Genomic DNA, 22,140 nt, shown 5'->3' with positions numbered 1-22,140 from the left:
AGGAGGGGATTGCCTTTTTACACAGTCTGATAGTGACAGGATAGGAGGAATGTCTTAAACTAAAAGGGGAAATTTAGGTTAGATGCTAGGAAGAAATTTTTTGCTGAGAGAATGGTGAGGCAATGGAATGGGTTGCCTAGAGAGGCTGTGGATGCCTTATCTCTGGACGCATTCAAGGTCAGGTTGGATGGATGGGATCCTAAGTAGCCTGATCTAGTGCTCTGCAACCCTGCCCTTGGCAGGGGGGTTGGAACTAGATGATCTTCAAGGTCCCCTGCAACCTAAGCCATTCTATGAACACCCACATCCCCAATTCATTGTCAGGGAGCATCTTCCACGAGTTCTGCCAGGAAGAGTTCAGCATGCTTGTCCATGCTGCCATGGGACTCCCACCAGAGACCGTCCATCTCCTCACCTCCCCCAGCCTTCCCTCCCCACCACTCACACACTTGTGATCATTCAGTGATCGGCAAAGCTGTCCTTGTCCCTGAACAGGACCAAAGAGACACTAAGGGGCTGCCGCACTGCCCTTGCTGGGCACAGCTCCCACCACATGGACACCACCACTCACATGCTATGGCTTTGCCTACCCCAGCTTGGATTGCTGTACCTGTGACTGAGCATTAACATTGGCCCCATAGTTCACCAGTTCCCGGACCACGTCTTGCTGTCCAGCGAGGGCAGCGATGTGCAGGGCTGTGTTCCCCTTCTGAAAGACATCATCACAGGGCAGCACTCAGGTGTGAAAAGGGCTGCTGCCATCCTGGCCAGTGCAAGCCAGCAGGGCCATGCTCTGTGCTCCATTCCTGCTACAGACTCACATTTGCTGGCCAGGAAAGGGGGTGACTTCATATTCCTTATGAAGTCATCAGCAGCCAAAGCTGTGTGGATTGTCAGGCTCTGTATATCTCCAGCACCAGGAGATGAGCAGGGGAAGGGAGAAGGGAGCACTGGGCTGGCAGCCTTCAGGCAGAAGCACAGTGCATGCCCTGGGAGCCAAGGCCTCCCAGCAGAGCTCAGCTAGAAGTGGACTGAAAGACAGACACCTCCCTCCAGCATGTGCTCTGGGGTGGTGGGGGCAGGACACCAGGCTCTGCTCTGCACCCCAAGCCTTGCTAGTGCACAGAGATGGCATGCCAGCCACTGCAGCTTCCACAGCCAGACCCCTTTCTCTGTGACAAAGACATGCAGGGAGACAACTATGCATTATTTATGGAGCACCAGCAATGGCAGGCTGTAGAGCAGCAGGCTAAGGAATGCGACTAGACTTCTTTGTTCTCACCTTGGTTGTGGTCTCCAAAACAATCTCCTTGTGCAGAAGCTCCACCACCATTTTTGCGTGGCCCTCCTTGGAGGCCAGGTGCAAGGCGTTCAGCCCATTCTGCAGGGCACAAAGAGGGGCATTAGTCACATTAGTCACAGGATGAGACTGATGGCCTCTGGGAACCACCCTTGAGCTCCTCTATGGACCTGGCTGCAGGTGCTTGGTGTGGGCTGGAGGAGGTGCTGGCTGTCAGGAGCAGCACTCACTGCCTTTGAGCCCTGCACAGCAGGCTTCGTGCTGCCAGGGCAGCTGCATGCAGCCCCACGCACTGAGCTGCTGACTAATGCTGGAGGTTTCCCTGTGACATGCAGCCCTTTTGGGCTGGTTCCTATAGATGGGTGTCCCCATGGCTCAGTGGAAGCGTATGGCTCCACAGGCACTGTTTCAGCTCTCCTTGCTCAAGACACATTCCTGTTGTCAGCTCCCATCTCTTCTTCAGTGACTTCCCAGGGGTGTCCATCCCTAAGATCTCCTGCCCACAGCCACACTTGTCACAGCCAAAGCTCCCTGTATGGCCCAGGGTGAGGATGCACACACTGTGTAACTGTGGCCTTGCAGGCTGACCTTGCCAATTCCATCCCACAGCCCACGCTCAGCACCAGGGCTGCCTTGCTCCTCCAGTACTGAGCTGCAGCAGAGACCCGGGGGAAGCACTGGTTGTGCAGCTGCTCAGCTCTGCCGGATCCAGGAAGCTCTTGAACAGTGCAGGTGACTGCTTGGGAACACTGCTACTGGTGCCCCAGTTCAGCCCTCCTTTTCTAAGGTACATATGAAACCACACTCCCAGGAGCAAAGGGCTGAAAAGCACCCTTGGAATACCCCTGCGCCATCAAAAGTGGCTGGTTATGCCTGCTGGCACCCCAGAGGCAGCTGAGAAAGCTTATGTTCCATTATTTCCAGCTTCCCAGACGTGAACAAAAGGGCTGAGATATTTACTGGCAGAGAGGTTAAATATTTGCAGGCGCTTTCAAATGACACTTTTTTTTTTTCCCTCCACAAGGGAAAAGTGCAGCACTTCTCCCAGATGGATGCACTGTGCTTACTCACCCCTGTGCAACTCTCATGTGGCAAAGAGCTGCCAGCTCCCCAGAAGCACACAGTGCTGCCCAAGCACTCCACCTCCCAACCATCTGCTTTGGCTTATGGAGGGTGCTGGAAGGTCACTTTGCAGGATTGCTTCATCCCCATCTGAATACAGGTAGGGGAGCAGAACATGCCAGAGCAAGCTCCAGTTGCAGTCTTCAACATCCCAGTTAAACTCACAACAGCTTCCAGAGGGAGTTACCATGGCACAAAAAGGTTCCACCTCTCTCATGCTCAAACCACCAGCCTTCCAAGATCACAGACACTTTTTTACTCAGGTGTGCACAGATATCAAGTCTACAGGCTTCCTCAGCACAGCATCTCCAGCATCTCCTGGAGCTCTAAGCACAAGGGGATGGCTGCCAAGGGAAAAAGCAGCAAGAATGCTGCAGCTCTTTGACTAGGGCACAGCTACACAGCTCTGCACCCACATCTTGAGAGCTCATGTCACAGGTTAACCTCACCAGCTGGGTAAGAACCACAGACATAACACATGCTTTTTCCCTGTTATATCCATGTAAGAAGATGCAGGGAGGACAAGATCATGAATACTCAGCTGCTCTCCTTGCACATATGTCCTCTTACGCAAAGGATTCATAAATAACCTTTTGAAAGCTGAAAGCCATTGAGGAATCGTTATTCTCCATCCTTACAGCGATAAGCACAGTGTTTACTGAAGGCTGTTTCCCAGAGGCCCATCGATATTTCTGCCCCAGGTACAATGCAGGTTGTTTTGCAGGTCTGTTCTGGCTTGATGGCTCATCTGACCCAGAACTGCCGTGGGATGTACTCGATCTGAACACTGCCACACACCCTCACCAACTGCAATTGCTTTCCAGAAGCTTTGGATGGTGCTGCCAATGCAACAAACTCAGCTCTGCAGTAAAACACTCCTTCATGTTGCTGTACCCTGAGTGGACCCTGTTCTGGGTTGTGACCCAGAAGAGATTCCTGCCCACACCACCATGACTGCTGTGTTCTGGCAGCCGGCTCTGCTCCGCTCATCCTCAGCTCCAGCTCCTCACCGATGAGGACAGCATGCACAGATTCAGAACACAATAAGGATACTGATGCAGATGGCAACCATGAAGAAGATGGAATTGGTAGGATGAAGATCAGATGGCATGTCAAGGTCTCTGCACTTGTGTAAGAATACAGGGCCTGTGGGATAGGTCTGACCACATATATCCCTCCTTATTCTATACAGGACATGTGAGGTTGGACCTTTCCCACAGGTCTGATATTCCTCAGAAGGAAACCCCAAAGTGCCATCTAACCTCAGGGAGATGGCAAGAACCAGTGCAAAGGCACTACTGAAAGAAGCATCTCATCCTGCTGCAGCCACGTGCTCCCCAGCATGGTATTAAACACCCCCCCCCCCCCCCCTCCCCATCAGCTGCAGGAATCTGTCTGGAAGCAGGACTGCTCCCAGCGAACAGGGACTGCCCCTTGTGGTGAAGAAATTGAAAGCTATTTCATCTTCAAGGACAGAAACACAATGTTTTCTACCTACTTCTCCCTACAGCACCCATCTGATTTTAATCCTGTGCATGTCCACACAACCCCAGGACAGGAACACCTAGATGCTGGTTATGCATTGACAATAATTGGGAATGAGGAACAAAATGGGCACCTCCTGAGCTTTCCCCAAGCCTCCTCCAGTGCCCTAGGGAGGAGAAAGCAAGGTGCAACGTGCCTCAGTGGCCAGCATAAGTCCAGCATATCTGCACAGCGCTGTCAGAAAAGAAAAGGAGACAGCAGCATTTCCTGGGGGAAGATGTCTGCAGCAATGCACCGGCCACTGCAGTGCATAGATTGATGGGTCTGAACCACGCTTCGTTTGGGAACTCGATGCTGAAGCAGAGGGACATCCGTTTGTGCTACCTGCCAAGTCAGCCTCCCCGGCATCACTGATGCTCTGGAAAGTAGCTGACAGTGCCGTCTGCCTGTCTGTCCCCCAGCTCAGCCCAAGTCCCCTGTGTCCCTCCCTGCAGCACCTCCTCTGATTCAGGCTGAGTCGATGCATTTGGCAGCTGCACAGGTAACAAAATGTTCTGTCAATTACGTGCAAACCATTCCTCTGTGCCTGCAGCTTTCCGGGGCAGAGCCATCCCTGCTCTGTGTTAGAGGGGGCTCCACCTGAACACCACCTCCTGAGGACCCCACACTGGTGTTCTGCAAACATCCCCTGTTTTTAAACACCTCCCAGTTTTTAAACTTGCTCTGCCACGGTGTCCACTGCCCACTTATGGCCTGCTCCATAGCAGGATCAGGACCAAGCAAGCTCCCTGAGGCCCTTCCCTGTCCCTCTCCCATGGAGCAGAGTAAGGAAGGGACAGAGTGATTGTCACCTCAACCTTGGGGAGCCACAGCATGGCAATTTCCACATGAGCTAGAGGTGATACCAGAAACCTTGAGGGTTTCACCTACCTGGTTACAGGTGTTAATATCTACCCCATTCCTGAGATGATCCAAGGCTTTGTCCAGATTCCCAGATCTTGCAGCTCTCAGGAAGCTGGTCGCAGCATCAGCCTTGGGGAAAAAAAATGAACAGCATGAGGTTTGGCATCATACTTGTGCTCTCCCGTCAGCAATACGGGATCATCCCAGTGCTTGACTACAGAGACCCGGTGGGAAAGGTAGAGGCCAGGCAGACAGAGGTGCTCCTCATCAAACAGGACGAGGCAGGGCTGAGAGTGAGGCTCGGGAAGAACAGCCTTTGTCCAGGCCAGGAAGGAGAGATGTATGGGTCTGAGCAGTGCTGGTGGGGCAGGGAAGGTGCTCTAACAGGATTGCTGCAGTCTCCATAGGCACAGGAATGCTTTCTGTCCTGGTTGAGAGTACAGCAATGGACAATATACTGCAGCGTTGGTGAGTCTGCTTCTGCTGTCTTCCAGAAACCCAAATTAAAGCCACAGTGGCAGTGGTGACAATCACTGTGACAACCACCCCAACTGTGCACACTACAGCCAGGAAAAGCACAGCAAGGCAGTGTCACCACCCCAGGCAAGGCACAGCAGTCATTTGTATAACACTATTAAGGCAGCAAATGAAGACAATGGGATGGCTCACCAGAAGCTGGAGAACAAAGTGGAAATGCAGTGAGAGCTCTGTGTGGCTGGGCCTATGAACTGGTTCCTGTCTGGTTGGTCTAGCCCAAAGGGCTGTCCACAGCACAGAGCCATGAGACATCCATGGCAAAGCAGCAGGACACACACCTCTCCTCTGTCCTTGGCTCTGCTAGAAAATGAGAGCCCCTTTCTTACCACTCATGCTGGGATTGTCCAAGAAAACTCCTGTGCTACATGAACATCCATCCTGCCAGCCTCACCCTCCAGTGCCCACAGCCCTGGGGTCATCAAGCTCGTGGGGCCAGCACTGGCAGCAGCATAGCCTCAGCAGCAGACCTGGGCAGCTCAGAGATGGAAGCAGCAGTGCTCAGCTGCCTCCTGCTTTCCTCCATCCTTCCCTCACCATCCTACCCAGAGAAACACAGCCCAGCAAAGGGCCAACTGCCCTGCTGCCCCTGCAGAATGAAGGCCTGCAGATGGGTGCTGCAGCCCTGCCCAGGACAGAGGGACAGGCAGTGGAGGGCAGCATCGCCATGCCCTGTGCTGGCACAGCCTTTGCACACAGGGAGACACGTGCTGCTGGCATGCCCTGCTCTGCCAGCTGTCACCACAAGCTGCTGGTTCGCAGCACAACCGGGTCTGCCTGGGAGGAGGCCCCAGATTTGAAGCTAGGCTGTCAGCTTCATGGAGGGCTGCAGGTGTGGAGGAGAGTCAGCATGATGCCTGGGTGCACTCTGCTCGTTCAGGCTGATCTGCTGGGAAAGGCAGAACACGCTGCTGCCCTTAGAAGTGCACATTTGCACTCAGAGCCCTGCACGCTGTCTAGGGTCAGCAGGAAACGCTGACAGCTCCAAGAAACAGGTTAAGTGCAAAGGGCTTTTCTAACTCCAGCTCCTGGTGGAAACCTCTGTACCTCAGATCAGGCCCTCACCTATGTTGCAGGCATGGCAGTCTCAGCACAGACCTACAACAGCAACCCCCTTGGAAGTTCAAAGCGTAGCTCAGGCAGACCTGGGATCCCACCCACAGGACACGCATGGAGCTGCAAAGATCAATATGGTAAAACCTGACACACCCCAGCAGCAAAGCGCTTCCAAAACCCTGGTGCACCCAGCGGCAGAGAGCACAGGCAGGAAGCAAGCAGAGGAGCAAAGCAGAGGTCTCTCTGGGCATGAAGGAGAAGCGCATTGTATACTCACAGCCACGTCTGGACCAGACTTGCCCTTTCGTGCTGCCATAGTCCAGCACTTCAGCTGAAACCTGAGCCCGGTGTCCCCTCTTCCCCTCCTTGGTTATCTACTTCCCAGCTTTGAGAGAGCCAGTAAGTTGCATTGCATTCTCTCTAAAAATACCAACTCCTTCCTCGCTCCAACACAGACCCTGCAGGGATCGCCAGCCACTAATGGAATTTGTTCATTTTCTCTCCATTACTGTGTCAGACAGGATATTTAATAGCAAGCTGCCTGTGGAAAGCAGATGCTTGCTGCCAAGCACAGGGAACAGTCAGAGCTGCAGGGAGAGCAGAGAGGAGCAGCCCTACAGACATGCCCAGGAGCATCTTGCAGGTAACACCACCCTGGAGGAGAGGGGTGGAGGGCCCCTCCACATGGCAGAGGTGTGGGTGCTGCTAAACAACTGCCCTTCTGCTTCCCAGAACCAGAGAACTAACGGATGGATGGGATGGAGATGCAGCTCGGACAGCAAAAGCAGACAACATATCTGCAGTCATATTCTCCTCCTGAGGTCCCTGCACACACTGGAACTGCCTACCTGGCATTCAGTGGTACTCTTTCACAACAGCTGATTACTCTGGGGTGTCACAGGCAGCCTGACAGCATGAGATTAGCCATGGAACTAAAGCATACATTGGGTCAATGCCATCTCCTTTTTCAACAAAAGGGAACAGTGACAGCAAGAAATGCAGAGACTCCGTGGACATAAGTATGTATGCATATCAAAAAGATGCATGCACACCCCAGGGAGTACTACACAAATGCTCCTAAATACAGACACACTCGCATTGCACACTCGCCATCCACAGCTAAGCACAAAGTGCAGCACAGGCACACTGTATGCACTTGCTTTGCACTTGTGCACATACTGTTGCCTGCACCCGCAGCTGCTTGCTATCCATGTGCCCCAGGATATACAGCAGTTGCTTCCAGATGAAAAGAATGCCCCCAATGGTTTACTTGCAGTTTGCAATGCTTCTTTCCATTCTCCTTCACTTTCCCAGCAATTTTTCAGGAAGGAGTTATTTCAAGGTGAGAATGTAAACTTGCTTATTTGTCACACTACTTTTAAGCTGCACATACAGGTGCTCCATAGACTTGCGGATCTTCAAGCTGTGAAGCAGCAGGATGCAGCTTCCAGCACTTCCCAGATCTGGACTTTGCAACACGCTCCAAGACCTTCTAAAGTGGAAAACACAGCTCATTGCAGCTGTGCTTCTCCTTCACTTTCTCTTCTCTCAGAAAACAGCTCCCCTTGTCTTCTGATAATCAAATTATTTCTCTTTCCCAGTCCTGAGGGGAAACTTTCTCAGTCCTTATTCACAGGTGCCCTCCCTGCCCACACAGGGTATCACCACTGCATGATGACGGCTCCTTCACCTCAACAGAAGCCTGGATCTGACCAAGCTCTTTAAGCTGTAGCTGTGGCTAAGGCAGTATGCACAGGGCATGTTTTGCCAAGCCAGAGGTTCAGGCTGGATTTTGGTAATCTTGCTCTATTTGTCTCCTAGACACAGTCAGAGCCTTCCCTAATCTCTTCTGGCAGTGCCATCACTCTCACTCGCCTTCTGCACGTTATTGATAAAGGGAGGAGCTCCTTCTGCACATTATCGATAAAGGAAGGTTCTCAACATTGTCTCTTTCTATGGAAGGGGGCCATGTTTGTCAGGAACACACTCTGTAGAGGCTGTTAAACGTTGCATGCTGATGATTCCCAAGTGCAAATGAGTTCATAGGCTCATGCTGCTTTCATGGTGGTTTCTGGGCTGTGAGGAAGGAAGCAAATTGCCCTGTTGTTTCAGACTGGCAAAAGGCACATGTGCATGCTACTACACTGCTCAATTGCCGCATGCCTGGGGCCTGCCAGACCTGACACTCGGTCAGTTTGCTTTTTTCCAGGCCAAGCTACTGAAAATCGTTGCTATTGAGGAGGCTCAGACAGCAGGCTTTGCTGCAAGGAAAACTTCCTGCGTGTGCTCTGTAGCAGAGATCTTCAAAGCAACTATACCACTGTATCACGTTTCTATCTCATGAGTTTATTACTAAAGATAACTCTGCATCTTCAAAATTTTGCCACTGTTGTATTCTTTGTAAGCCATGTTCTCCTGCCAGCAATTCCTGCTCTGCACACTCAGTGGCATTTGCAGCTTCACTGCTCTAATGCTACTGAAACTCAACATCTGGAGCAAAACGTGCCACTCTTTCCCTGGTATGCATTGGGAGCAAAGCCAGTGGAAGCATCTGGAAAACTGGGATGGCCAAACAGTTTGTGAACAGCAGAGAAACAGTAACAGAAGAGCCAGATGCTGCTGCTAAGGGAAAGGTCCTACCTGGGGATCTCCCACAGGGGCTTCTGACCCTGCCAAGCAGGCATGACCCCCCTGCCTGTTCAGGCTGCCATATGCTCATGGAGGTCCAGCAAGGGAAGCAGGTGGGGCAGCACACAATGCTCCAGCAATGCACAGAGCCTCAGGACCAACGGAGAGATGCAAGCCTGACTCCTGCACTGGAGCCATGTGTTGCAAAGGGCATCCTATCTAGACAGTATATAAAAGGTCTAGACCACCTCCCAGGAGATCACCCGGTTGCTGTCAGCACTGCCAGTGGGGGGAGGAAGTACAACACCCCCTGCAATAGCCTTTAGTTTGCTTTGACATTTTTTGCTCTTGTGGGCATATGTCCAGCAGCAGGCATGGTCCTCAACCTTGAGGTATTGTTTCCAGCAGAGAAAACAATGTACTGCCTTACTTTAAGCAGTTCTCAGCCTAGGGACTTCTTTCAGGCCAGAGCTCCCCATGTTCTCCCTACCCTGCAGACATCAAATGTCCAGGTCAGCAGGTGCTAACAGTGATCCTTTCTCCTCAGTTGAGAAGAATATGTCAGTTCTGGAAATAAAATAAAGCAGCTGCTAAGATTAAGTGCAGTTAGAGATGGCTCCTGGGGTCTCTCTAAAAAGATAAGGAAAATTGAATTGGATTCAACTTGGAATGCCCAGAAACAGAAACCACACTGTCTGATCAGCAGGAATTTTCTCCTCTATCTGCATTCACAGAAGCTTGACACGGGTGGTCCCTGCAGTGGAAACAAAACCTACCAGCAAGTTTCAGCCTTTCTGGTGGAAGAAAGCATTTAGTAGTGCACAGCATCTCTAGAGAGGCCACAGGAACGAAGCCTCAGGCAGGCAGCCAGAGCAGCACAGAGAAGAAGCTGCCAGGCACAGACTGCAAACTCAGATGAAAGAGAAAAGCAGAACACTGGGAAAAGCTCATCAGATGAAAGGATAACTCCATGCACCCAAATTCTACCCTTTCACCACCTACGCCCCCACGATTTAGGACAGGTCTGCAGATCTTAACAGAACTTATGAGAATGAAGGCATCAAGGTCATCTCTGGAAAGCATTTGCCAAGTGATTTTGCTCTCGTTTCATGCACCACCCTAAGCAAAACCTTTTCCCATGCTCCTTGTTACTGAGTGGAGATTTCACAATATACCCCAGGCTTCCCTAAGGCACAGACCACCAGAGGCCATGGCTGATAGATGCAGCAGTGATCCCCAGTCATGACAATGCAGGACATGGACATGGCACTATGATCTGGCAGCAAGAGAATCGGATCATGCAGAAATGAAAGATCTGCACATGTTCCTGCATCGAGGGGCTGTTAATGCTGGAAGAGAATTTGGCACAAGTGGCAGCGCAGAAATCCCAAAGTAAAGGAGGGGGTGCCTTTCAGGTCTGTGAGAAGGGAAGCAACTTGTCAATTAGTTTTTGAGCTTTGAGTTTAGTAGAGTGGGGGCACATTTTCAGGTGCAGTCATCTGGCCCCTCTGTCAGGCACAGTCCTCCATCCTTACAGAATCACAACTAACCAGCATTTGGAAAGCCTGTTTTTATGCACTCTGAATGGGACAGATTGTTCTGGACTGTCACCGGTGGTGCAGCTCATGGCCAAATGATCTCCATCCCTGCTGAGCACGTTCAGATGTAGACAACTGTGCTGGTCCCTTCCCTCCCACCTCACAGATCCCCTTTGCTAGATGCTGAAGCTGAAAGGGGTTCAGGACTGTGAGGAGATGGATGTCTCCTTAATCTGCAGTGAGCAAGTACTAGGGAGCTGCCCCTATGTAGCAAACGGATCCTTCCTGATAAGGATCCCCTAATTCTATGAATGCCTGCCTGTCATTGCTCAGATAGCATTAATGGTGTTTCTAAGCAGTACCATCAAGATCTTTTTCTGACATTTGCAAACCACCTCTTGTCAATGAAGCACAGTGTTGAGCCCAGCAGCAGGGACTGGACAGAGGAATAAGGAGCTGAAGACCAGAACATTGTTCCTCTTGCACAGCGCCAAAGCAAAGCAAGAATTAGCACAGCGACTGCTCCTGCCAGCTGGGGCAAGGCACATCCAGGGGAAAGCTGTCACACTCCTTTGATGTTAGCAGGAGCCTCTGCTCTCTGCACATCCTGAAAAAGAAAAGCTATTTTTACCTCATCAGAAAATACATAGACTGTGACTGAAGACAATACACCAGTGCTTGTCACTCAGGAGCTACACCTCTTCTTACAACATAATAGGATTTACAGCTGTGAGGGAGATGCAGCAGCGCTGTGACTGCTTTTTATCTCCTTCTTTCCTAATGCACTGCCTTCCCCAGCCATGCCATGGCTCAGGCAATATGAGCAATGGACAATGTCAGTACAAGGAGGAAGACAGGGACACGCTTTGAGGGACTGAGGCACATCCTGCAAACCAGCTCCCAGCCTGCCCCAGGCTCAGTGCAGTGCCCTTGCACTCGGCAGAGGCCAGAATGTGCCATCAAGGTCTGACTCAGTGCCTTGTGGAAATAATTATTTCCCTTTGCTAGTGTTTTGTATGAACTCTTCCTAATGTCTGCGATCTCTCCCCTGGCTCATTCTCTACCTCTGCTTCAGCAGGGCCAGTCCACACCTGCTTCCATGAGCAAAAGCGCTGAGGATGAGGCTTTCTTGCTAGGATGGACAGGCTGTGAAGGATCGCAGCACAGACTCAGCACATGGTTGCAGGTTCACTGCTGGCAGTGTGCAGCAAGGCTGGCCAGGCTCAGTGTAACCTCCGGAAGCCATGCAGGGAAGAAAGCATTAACAGGAAAGTACCTGAAGCACAGCCTGGAAATAGATTGCTGCCAACTTATCCCCGGTGAGGACATGCAAGCAAAAGCTGTGGCAGCACAGCCACCTGCTCCTCAGCACAGCTAATACAGCACTATGCCTAGAGAGAAACGTCATCCTGTGCACCTGTCCCAGAGTTTCGTGTGGATGAAATAAGGAAGATGATAGCACAGAAATCAACATGTACCATTAAAATGGAGAGGAAAACAAACAAACAAAAACCCCTAACAACCACAACACTTGAGGGCACCCCCATCTCCCAGCAAAGCAGCACCAAGAAGGACAAGGTGAGCACGGCACCAGGGGGACCCAGGAATTCTGGATTTAACGCCAGACTCTGCTGTGGAATCTCAGCATGACCTTAGGCAAGCTTCCAGCAACCTAAGAAGGGCAGCAAACCCCTTCTACCATTCCAGGGCCCGTTTAGGCTACCATACTTTGGGGACAAAGGCCATTTTCTCTGGGGCAGACATAAAATTATTTAACTGGCCTGGGTGCACCTAAACTCCTGAATGCAAACAAACAAACAAGAAAAACAAACAAACAACCCCACAAATAACAACATCACTCTTTGAGCTGACCTGGTTCATCTCCCCCTAGTGCAGTCCAGCAAGCCCCTGACCATGGCAGGGACTATCCAAATACTCACCCTCAAGTAATGCAAGCATGGCATTGCTGCAGGAAAGTCAGCTCACCCTGGGCAACCAGGTCTGATCAGCTCACCGATGCTGAATGCTGCAGCCAAAGTGTGAGCAGACTGGAAGAGTTATCAGCCAGACTGGAAGAGTTATCAGCAGGACTGAACCCTATCATCTCCACTCACACGTGTCTACTGCAGTGGCACTCTTCCCTTGAGGGAGGGTAACCTCCCTGCCTGCAGCTGGGAGATTACAGCTGCCCTGTACGCAAGCACTCAGCCTATGCTGCACCTGAGGCGTGCTTCATAAACATGCCTCGGACCTGTAAACAGGGAGGAGCCCACTTATGTGTACCCTGTTCATCAAACAGAAGAAGGGAGGATGGAAGTGCAGAAATACAAGGCAAAATGAAATAATCCTGCAGCCTGAACCACGCTGTTCTCTTGGTTTGTGCTGCGCAGAGCCCAAACAGCTCACTGGTTGCTGCAGACCTTGGCTAGGGTACGGTCCCAAAATGGGGGGCACCGAGATGGAACTGAAGTGACAGATGAAGTCTGGTGACAGCAGCTCCAGGCCCTTTGTAGGGCCTGAGGCTCACTGCAACACAATGAACGCGCCCCTTCCCCCCTTCTACCTGCACAGCAGACTCCTGCTCCAGCATCCCTTCAGGAGATCCTTGCTTGCAACAAGAAGGCAAGGGGTCCACAGTGGTTGGTGCATGCCCTCTCTGAAAGACACGCAAGGGAGTCACACCAGTTGTCCAAGGAACAGCCCTCTTGGAGACCACTCCCATCCCACCCTCTCCTCGTGCTCACACGCTGCAGAGCCATGCTCACCTGGCACTCTGGGCTGGCAGGGTGCATTCTTCTGCTAGTGCTTTGCTACCCTATTTGGGGTCCAGATGCCAAACAGGGCAGCCCTGACAAAGCCCTGGGGCAGTGCAAGGAAGCCACACAGCTCAGTTCCTGTTTCTAGCTACCAATCAGCAGGTCCTCAATGCCAATTATGGCTTCAAGAACTTTCTCTACTGGGGCTAGCTAGCATGGCTATGAGCTGATCACACCTGGAAGGGCCTGAGCATCACACTGATAAACACAGCTTGTGATGCTTTCAGCTGCAGGGGGAACAAAATCAGCTCTGTCAGCTACATCCCCCTAGGGAATTCCTATAAAACAGACCAGCCCACCACTGGCAAAGGCAGAAAAAGAAAATCAAGAGAGCCTGTTAGGATAGAAAAAAATGCTTTGTATTATATAGAAACTGGGATTGTTTTACTGTGCCGAGTTGAAACAGTAGAGCAGGAATAGTCCATACCTTAGTCCTAGGGAATATATTCCCCTTGTCCAGTGCAATTCAGTACTTCCCAGGAAGTGCAGGATCCCTCAAGCGTTTGATCTATAATAAACTCCTCCCATTCAAGCAGAGCTCAGATGTTAATTATCAGAAGGATGAGCAATATACTGCTGCTTGGCACACTGCATTTGCTCTGAAGTGTACTGCTGCTCTGAACCTCCAGGCAACATCAGCCATGTCTCAGATCCTGCTGTTTTTTTCCCTGCGTAACTGCACGTCATGAATGCAAATATGAGTCCTCTGAAGACAGAACCCTACCAGCCAGGGCTATGAGTCTGTCCAGAGCTACTGGCTCAGCATAATGCAAACTTTCTGCAGGTTCTGCTGCCAAGAGCTCCTTTCATTTCCATGAAAATACTTCAGAAGTCTCAGGCGATACTTTAACACTTACCTGTTTTCAGACCATGAACTGAGGTTGGCTGGGTTGCTCACTCCCTGGGATTTTACACAGTACCACGCAGTGTACCTATGTGAACATCTGCTTTAAGGCCTATGAGACTACAAGTCAGCATCACATTGCATGCACAGTTGCTAACAGAGCTAAATCAGAGCTCTGAAAAGGGAAGAGATTTCAGTGGACGCAATAGAAACAGTCTGTAAGCAAATGCAAACCAATGTCAAAAAAAAGCATCCGGGAGCAACAATGAATTATTGCTGTCAGCTCTCTTGTGCTCCTGTGTGCACCCCCATGGACTTCAAGGAGACTTTTTGCCAGCCAGCACCCCAATATTGTTCCCCAGATGCTGAAATATCTATCATACACAGGAAAAACAATTTCTCCTGCTGTCCTGTGACAGCACACAGCAGCCCTAGAGCCTCAGTGCCGCAGCATTACAGGTTTCTACCTGAGACCCAATTCCAGCACCAACTGCAGACAGAGGTGGGACACAGGGAAGTGACCTGTGAGCAATTAGGAAGAAGAGGAGATCTCTAAAGGAAACCACTCGTACAGCTACTAAGAGTTTGGGTGGTTTTTGTTGTTGTTTTTCTTTTTGATTTTTGAGATACGAAGTCCTGCCTCTGACCTTTCCTGAGAGCCTTTGGAGAAGATCTTCAGCTGCACTATGATGTAGTTGTGAAGGAATGCAAGGCTCCTTTCTCTGCCTTGTTGTCTTCCATGTAATCAGAGAAGGGATCTCCGGGCACCACGGGCTGCTGCCAGTCTCTTCTCAGCTGTTATTTTCCTTTCATTTATGGGAATGGAGAGTGAGTGAAGCAGAGTGCCTCAAACACATTGCCTTGGGGAAGAGTAAATACCTCTCTTTAACAGTGGGCTTCAGTTCTTCGAGGAAACTGCATGGTGCTTTTGCTCAGAAATGAGGTACAGCCTTTCCTGCATTCAGCAGCTTGAGAAACAGTGCTAGGACAGGTCCAGGGCTGAAGTCACTGAAGGGAAGCTGGTCTTCCAAGCCCTCACTGCAGCCTCCTGGAGCAAGGACAAAGGTGCAGCAGGCTCTCTTTTATCCAGCATGTCCCCTTTCTGCTTACTGAGGACAACAGTCCCTGTGCTCCAGTCACCTGCTGGGGCTCCAAAGAGCAGCCAGCTCCCTGGCTCCTCTGGTCAACAAGCTGTTATCTTAGGAAACATGAATGCAATTTTAAGGCTGAGTCAGGCACAAACGATGAATAATTTAAATCCTTAGCAATTCTGTCACTGCTGCCCAGCTGTGGGTAATGGAAGGTACTGAGCTTCATGCAAGGAGAGAGTTGCAAAGAAAACCAGTGCTGCTGTCAGGCTGCTTCCTCCTGCTAAGAGAGAATAGCCATGATGCAGGCATAAATAAGCAGAGAACAGCACTCTGCAGTGCTGAGACAGGGACTCTGATGCTAGAAGCAGGCAGTTCTCTGAGCATAGTGAGCTGGCTCTCCCGTGGTATTTGTTGTTTCTGGCATCCATCATTTCACAGAAAGTCAGTAGGAGCTGCTGGTCCCTCACCGCTCTGATGTCAGCTCCTCAGCTTACAAAGTGCTGGAATCATCAGCTGTGGGCCAGAGGAAGGGCATGGAAGGGCCCACACTGACACTTGCTCTTCAGCTTTCTGTCAGAGCAGGAACCGTGCAGTGCTATGTGGTGGAAGGGGAACAAAGATTCACTTTGCGCACATCTTCCAGGCCATGCTGTCATGCTGGTTGTCTCCCCATCATCTTGTGTGTGTGAGACAGAGAGAAAAGGGGAAGATACTTGCCCTGAAATCAGTCTAAAAACCCGCACCCAGAAGCACGAGATGGATTAAAACTTGTAAGAAAACCAATGGACTGCATTTGCAAAGCTCAGCAGCAGATAAGTATGGGTAATCTCTTCCCATTGTACCCCTGGATCAAATAAATCTTTCATGGCTTTCCATAAGTTCAGAACTGTTTGAGCTGTGGAATTCACAAAGGAAATCCAGAAATGCAAATTGAAAAGAGCAGCCTGCTCTGTTACTTCAAGAGATGACTGCCTACTACCAGCATCACCACTGCTTAGTTCTTAGAGGAAACAGTCTGAGCATGAAATTAGGAGGTTTGGGCAGCCCTTGCCCCTCACTACACTGACACTGATCAAACAGAAGGCTTCACTGTGTGTGCCCCTTTGACATTTTATGATACGAGCCATAAGATGTTCTTTTTGCTCCTCATTTGGATGAGCCAGGCAATGCAGCTGAAAATGCTATCATCGCCAATTCATCTTACGCTCATTCATGCATAGAAATCTCAGAGACTCACATTCACAGAGTGCAGATGTGAAAGAAGTGCAGAGTTCTCACATAAAAGCAATATCCATGGACTCTTGCCTATGCTACAGCTTAGCTCCATGCTGTCCTGGCTGCACAGACAGATAGAAAATGTTCAGCAGCCTCTGCTTAGCTCCTCATCCAGTGGACCAGAAGACACCTTGCCCACAAGATTAACAACCACTTTTGGGTTTTATTTGGTTTTTCCCCTCTGCTAGAGGCAAAGCACCTAACTCAGCCTCCATGGGAAGAAAACAGCTCTGGGAAATCACCTTGGCATTATGCCCATAATGTGGGCCAAGGGCAAATCACTTCTTAATTACTGCTTTTGGTACAAGTTTCTGCTTTCACTCAGGCGGGTACCAATCTGAAAGACATAAGGAGACCTTTATCAAGCTGCTGCTAATTAAACCCAGCTATTGATCCTATTGAGTCCAACGATTCTGTTGTAACTGCAAGATTACAGATCCACTGAGATTCCCGAGTGTTATTATGCCTATTTGGGGATCTCAAGATGGAGAAACATCCAGCATTGAGCTGTAATGCATGCCTGGAGGCAGAGCAGACTGACATCCTGCAAGAGCAGATGAATGCACAGTCCCCACCTGGCAAGATGCTCCTTTTGGCAAGAAATTTCTGACTCTGCTGCTAAGCAAAAAGGGGAAGGAGGAACCTTTCGGTGTACCTTTACTCTCAGCAGCCTTTGAGGTCTGCAGTGTACCTACATGCCATGGTCCCACCAAGATCCTCCTGTTCAGTCAGGTCAGTTCAAGCAATTGAACAGAATTTAGAAACCATTTCTGTAAACCTTTTCTATCTTTATTTCTCGAATTATTTTCTTCTGGGTTTGTACCAGCAAGAAAAGCCTTCAGTCACCTCTTTGTGCTGTATGCAATGCTGTCACCAGCTCTGCAGCCAGACAAGTGTCAGGGAGTTATTTTGATATTCAGAGCAATAAACAAAACAAGCTGTACACCTGTGATTTGGCACAGAAATTCTCTAGAGTTTGATGAAAGGCTCAAATATCAGTAGCAAGGCAGGAAGGTTTGCACCAAAAATTAAAAGAATTCCAATCAATATTCATGCCACAGACAGCTGCAACTTGTACAGCTTTTTCCTCTGAATAGTCATGGATTGCAGCTGGGCACAAATAACAAAATGAGGATTGGCAAGAGACTTGGTGGCACTGCGAGAGCAGCACAGCCATTTACAGGAACATCCGTGGCAGTGACAATGCTGTGCTGCAGGTTACCATAAGTGGTGGTTACAGAATCAAGGCACAGTCATAGCAAAATAAGTCATGGGAAACCTCCATTCTCTTCATACCTCTAACTGATTGAGGCTGTTAGACACTCCTCCTGGGAGGTGGATGAGCAATATTGACTGGGTTATGTCATCATCAACAAAATCCATGAGAGGCATTGCCAAGAAAACTCTATGGTACTATCAAAATTTGTCTCTACTATTTAGTCCTGGCATTGTTCAGTGGAAAGCCATTGAGATGATGGTGAATATTCATACTGCAGCAGCTCACAGAGCCGGATTTGTCCCTGCTCTCATGGTTCCCACTCAGAAAGACTAAAAACAATGCTAACTCTTCTCCTTGAAGCTCAGAGCTTCATGTACCATCAAGCTCTGCACTCACAAGGTCACTCCTCTTTTTAATACAGATGCTGTCCAGAGGGACTGTGACAACATCAGTGTGCTCATCCTGGCACTGAACTTCCTTGTACTGGTCATCCCCACCAGCTTGCAATGCCTGCAGAGCCGCTCCAGTGCAGAGGAGACCCCAGAAGAAAACCCTCTAGAGAAGTGGCTTCTTACTCCTTACCAGAATCACAGAACTTAGAAACATGTGCCTTTGCTGATCACCTTGCTGAGCAAGCAAAGAGGCCAAATGCCTCCCATTATCCACCCATGTTCTGATGACTGTGCATCTTGTGGGCATGACTAGCTATTCCAGATACCATCGATTCATCTGTTTCCTGAGCATCCTTGGCATGCCTGGACAACATGATATGAACATTACAGCAAGAACAACGGCTCACACCAATGTACTGCAATGCTCTGAAGAAGGGTTTGGCAGACATGCAAAAAATCCACTTGAAATCTTGAACCTCACGGGCTCCATTTAAGGATAATTAATGAATGATTCAGAAGAGACACGCACACCTCTGTTGTATGCCCACGGCCCTGTTCTCACTGATCAGCATTTGAAATAATTTCATCTCACAGTATCTTTTCCTACAGTCTAATTCAGTTACATAAGATGCTTCTGGATGACAGAAGAAGAGTCCCAGAAGCAGTCATTTGTACATGACTTTGGGAAGGGAGCGATTCTGTAGAACAAGAGGGAAGGTATAGCTCTAGTGATCCAGCAGAGTTTATGAGAGTCTCACCATTGTTCTAAACTTGAAGGAGATCGACTATTTTATTTCTCCCAGTGGACATCTTTCACTGAACTCCTGCACTATCAGCGCTTTTCCCTGGCCTCAGCAGTGGAACTTTGCTCCTGCAAGCTCTGTCAGCTACCACATGGGAGATGCGGTGGCATTCACTGTTGGAAAGTGTCACAGGGTTATCCTTGGGTCCCTCTGTGCCCACGACAGGGGGACAGCAGGTCCACAGGCCCACCAACCCAGAAGAGCTGGGGGGGTGCCAACACTTTACAGGCTGGTTTGGTCCAGCTGTGACTGGTGGGGCAAGGGGATCCACAGACTCACAGTCCTGGGAAGGGAAAAGGGGATACAGGGAGATGGGAGATTGGCTAAAAACAGCAGCAGCAATGATCTGAGGAGGGAAGTTAATTTACAAAATATGATATCGGAATACAAGATAACACTATATAGTATAATATAATTGTGATTAAGGCTAATAAATCGAACAAAATGAGAGAGAGCGTGTCCAAAACCGAATGCCTTACTCTAGAGATGAAGGCAAAACAGTCTGAGCACGCATAGCTGAAATGAGCAGCAAGAAAAGGAAAAATTTTGTGACTTGTGAGGAGTTTTAACTTTCCCTCTGAATGCAAAGTGCTTTTGAACTCAAAGAGCATCATTTTGGAGATATGGACAAAATACATAGCATTAGTTGGAATGTCCATGTAGGAACATACTGCCCTCAGCTACATCAGGGAGTCTAGCCTAGCCTAGGAGAAGCAGAGAATGCTGTGCCCCTGGAGGCAATGAAAACAGAACACATCTTTTGATGCACATGAGCTTGGAATTAATTCAGCTGATTGCAGAGAAACTTGCAATGATGCCATACCCACCACAAACCATGTGACAGTGTTATCTCTACCACCTCATCATCTCCCAAAGGATGCAGCAGCGCAAGGAGCAGGAATGGCAACTGAAATGACCTGTTTTCCTTCATCGCACCAACCAGCAAGCACTTCTGAGGATATAACTCAGCTGACCTACTTGCTGTGCAGCACAGCATCCTTTTCTCCCAGACCAGAGGAAGCTGAGGTGGGCAGCCCAGAGGCAGCCGTCTGCATCACAGCACCCCAAGATGGGGAAGCAGCCCATTGCACTGTGCAGATCTATGGGGATGCTGGCTGTGGTCAGCAATCCCCTCTGCCCCAGTGCACCCAGCAGCACCATCCCACCCCAGAAACATCCAAATCCTCTCAGCTGCTGCTGCCATGGAAACGCCAGAGAGAGGCTCCGCCAGCCTTTGATGTGCTGATCTGTTTAAAGCATGCAAAATGCAGTTCAGAAGCTGGGGAGCTGTGTGTGGGGCACCTGGCTGCCCTAAAGATGGAGGCTCTCTGAGGAGCTGGGATTGATGCATGATGGTGGGCATCGCAGCCATCCACTGCCAGAGCACTGTCACAGCGTGCTGCTCTCTGCCCCAGCTCACACACTTAGCAGAGTTTAATATTTAACATCAGACAAGCTGCTGTTTCACAGGGTAATTTGAGTTATTAATAAAAAATCTGCTCTAAATAATTCAAAAAAATAAGATGCTGTTACTCCAGGTTATTGGCACTGGCAGCAAGTGCTGGGAGCTGAGCACCACCACAGCACTGGCCACTGAGCAGTTAATGAGGAGCCTGGAAAGGGCTGCTGCAGCGTCAGAACATTAGTGGAGCCAAGCAACATGCAGCTTAACACTGTCCCCATCTCCTGTCACATCATAGGCAGAGAAAGTAGGAAGCAATTCCCAGTGACAAACAAGGAAAGCACAAGACAAGCAGGCTGCTTGATCCCCTCTCCAGGAACTCACAGAGATCCCCTGCATTGAAAGGGCATCTCCAAGCTCAAAAGCACTGCACAACTGCATACCTTCAGAGATGCATACTCTTGTATCATTTAGCACTACGGATCCCCGAGGCTTTGCTCTCAGTAACAGACAATGTGAGATACCATCCCCTGCATCCCATCTACCCTTGTTGGGTTCCCAGATTGTGGTGGTCCAATGCAAGCCAAGGAGCCCTGAAACGTGAGGGCACAAGGGAAAATTTCATTTATTTGAGGGGGTTTTATGCCAGACTTCTAACAGAATATGCTTTGCATCATGAAAAGCAGATATCCAAAGTGGTCTCCTACAGAAATAATGCCTGTGTCCTGCACTCTGCCATTGCCAGCACATTCATTTTAATGACAGCATACTACACAACTGCAGCTGAAAGCCCCCAGCTCTGTGTTCTCTTCTCTAACCTTTTTGCAATCTATAGTACCTCTTCAGAAGCATCTTCCAAACAACGTTTGTATGCATGTTTGCCCATGCTGATTTTCAGTACCATAGTCAAAATTAGGTCCTTGTTTTCATTGTTCAGCACCTGAAAAGGCTCCTTGAATCCCTACTGTTTCTCAGCAGCTCACAGTCACATCATTGGCATGCCGTGCGACTCTCTTAATGTAAACATAAACACAACTAATGCACATTTTTGAAGTACCTTTTGCCTTACGCCCTTACGTTCTCCCCATAACCTGCTGGCAGAGCTCAGCAGTTGGCAGTACAGAGCAGACAGCTGGAGGAGTGGGAGCTAACTGTAGTGGCTGCAGCTCCAGAGAGAGTACAAAGAGCACATTACTTTCTTCGGGGTTTTTCTTTCTTTTTCTTTTTGTTTTTTCTGGACTGGTTGCTGGCTGGTATGAGATGCATTTCTCCCTGTTGACCCTATTGATGGGATTGAGTTCAAGAAGTTATGTGGAGAAGTTGTGCTGATGGGTAGCAGATATTTCATACTTTTGTCCAGTGATACTGTAGCTCCTTTTACTGCAATCTTGGCACTGCAGTGAGCTTGACAGGAACCATTTTTCCTGCTGGCCATCATGTTGTTTTTTAAGAGGAATACATTACTGTGCATCAGTGCATGGCCAACCTGTGTGCAAAGAGAGCTGCCATGCCATGCTTCACTGAGCAATTTTTGCTTGGACCAAATCTAGTGAGCTGAGCTAATCCTGCCAGGAAAAAAGCTGAAGAAAGGAAGAGATTAGAAAATCATAGCCTGAAGGACAAATATAGATCCTATGAAGGCATGTCTTGCCCAAGAGCTGAAATATTGTCATGCGAAAGACAGTGGCCCACAGATATATTTCCTATTTCAGCATTTAAGATGAGAAGCAGA

At 49.5% G+C, this 22,140-nt stretch overlaps 1 protein-coding gene across 8 annotated transcripts in view; it reads right to left on the bottom strand.

Annotated features, from left to right (window-relative positions):
* Positions 1-22,140, bottom strand: part of ANK1 (ankyrin 1) — a 49,607-nt gene that overhangs the window by 19,230 nt on the left and 8,237 nt on the right. For 4 of the 8 annotated variants that reach the window (XM_072357207.1, XM_072357209.1, XM_072357208.1 and 1 more), the window contains exons 2-5: positions 13,130-13,222; positions 4,838-4,939; positions 1,283-1,381; positions 611-709 (exon numbers count right to left, since the gene is read on the bottom strand). In XM_072357207.1, the coding sequence (XP_072213308.1) occupies positions 611-709; positions 1,283-1,381; positions 4,838-4,939; positions 13,130-13,222 (393 nt within the window). Of the gene's footprint in view, positions 1-610; positions 710-1,282; positions 1,382-4,837; positions 4,940-12,506; positions 12,650-13,129; positions 13,223-13,809; positions 13,828-22,140 lie in introns of those variants that run through there. The other 4 variants (XM_072357212.1, XM_072357211.1, XM_072357213.1 and 1 more) reach the window with 3 other exon arrangements.

This window comes from Excalfactoria chinensis, chromosome 25, assembly GCF_039878825.1.
Source record: "Excalfactoria chinensis isolate bCotChi1 chromosome 25, bCotChi1.hap2, whole genome shotgun sequence".
Classification (NCBI taxonomy): domain Eukaryota; kingdom Metazoa; phylum Chordata; class Aves; order Galliformes; family Phasianidae; genus Excalfactoria; species Excalfactoria chinensis.
Note: the sequence above shows the minus strand (reverse complement) of the source record. Positions and strands in the feature narration are given on the sequence as shown.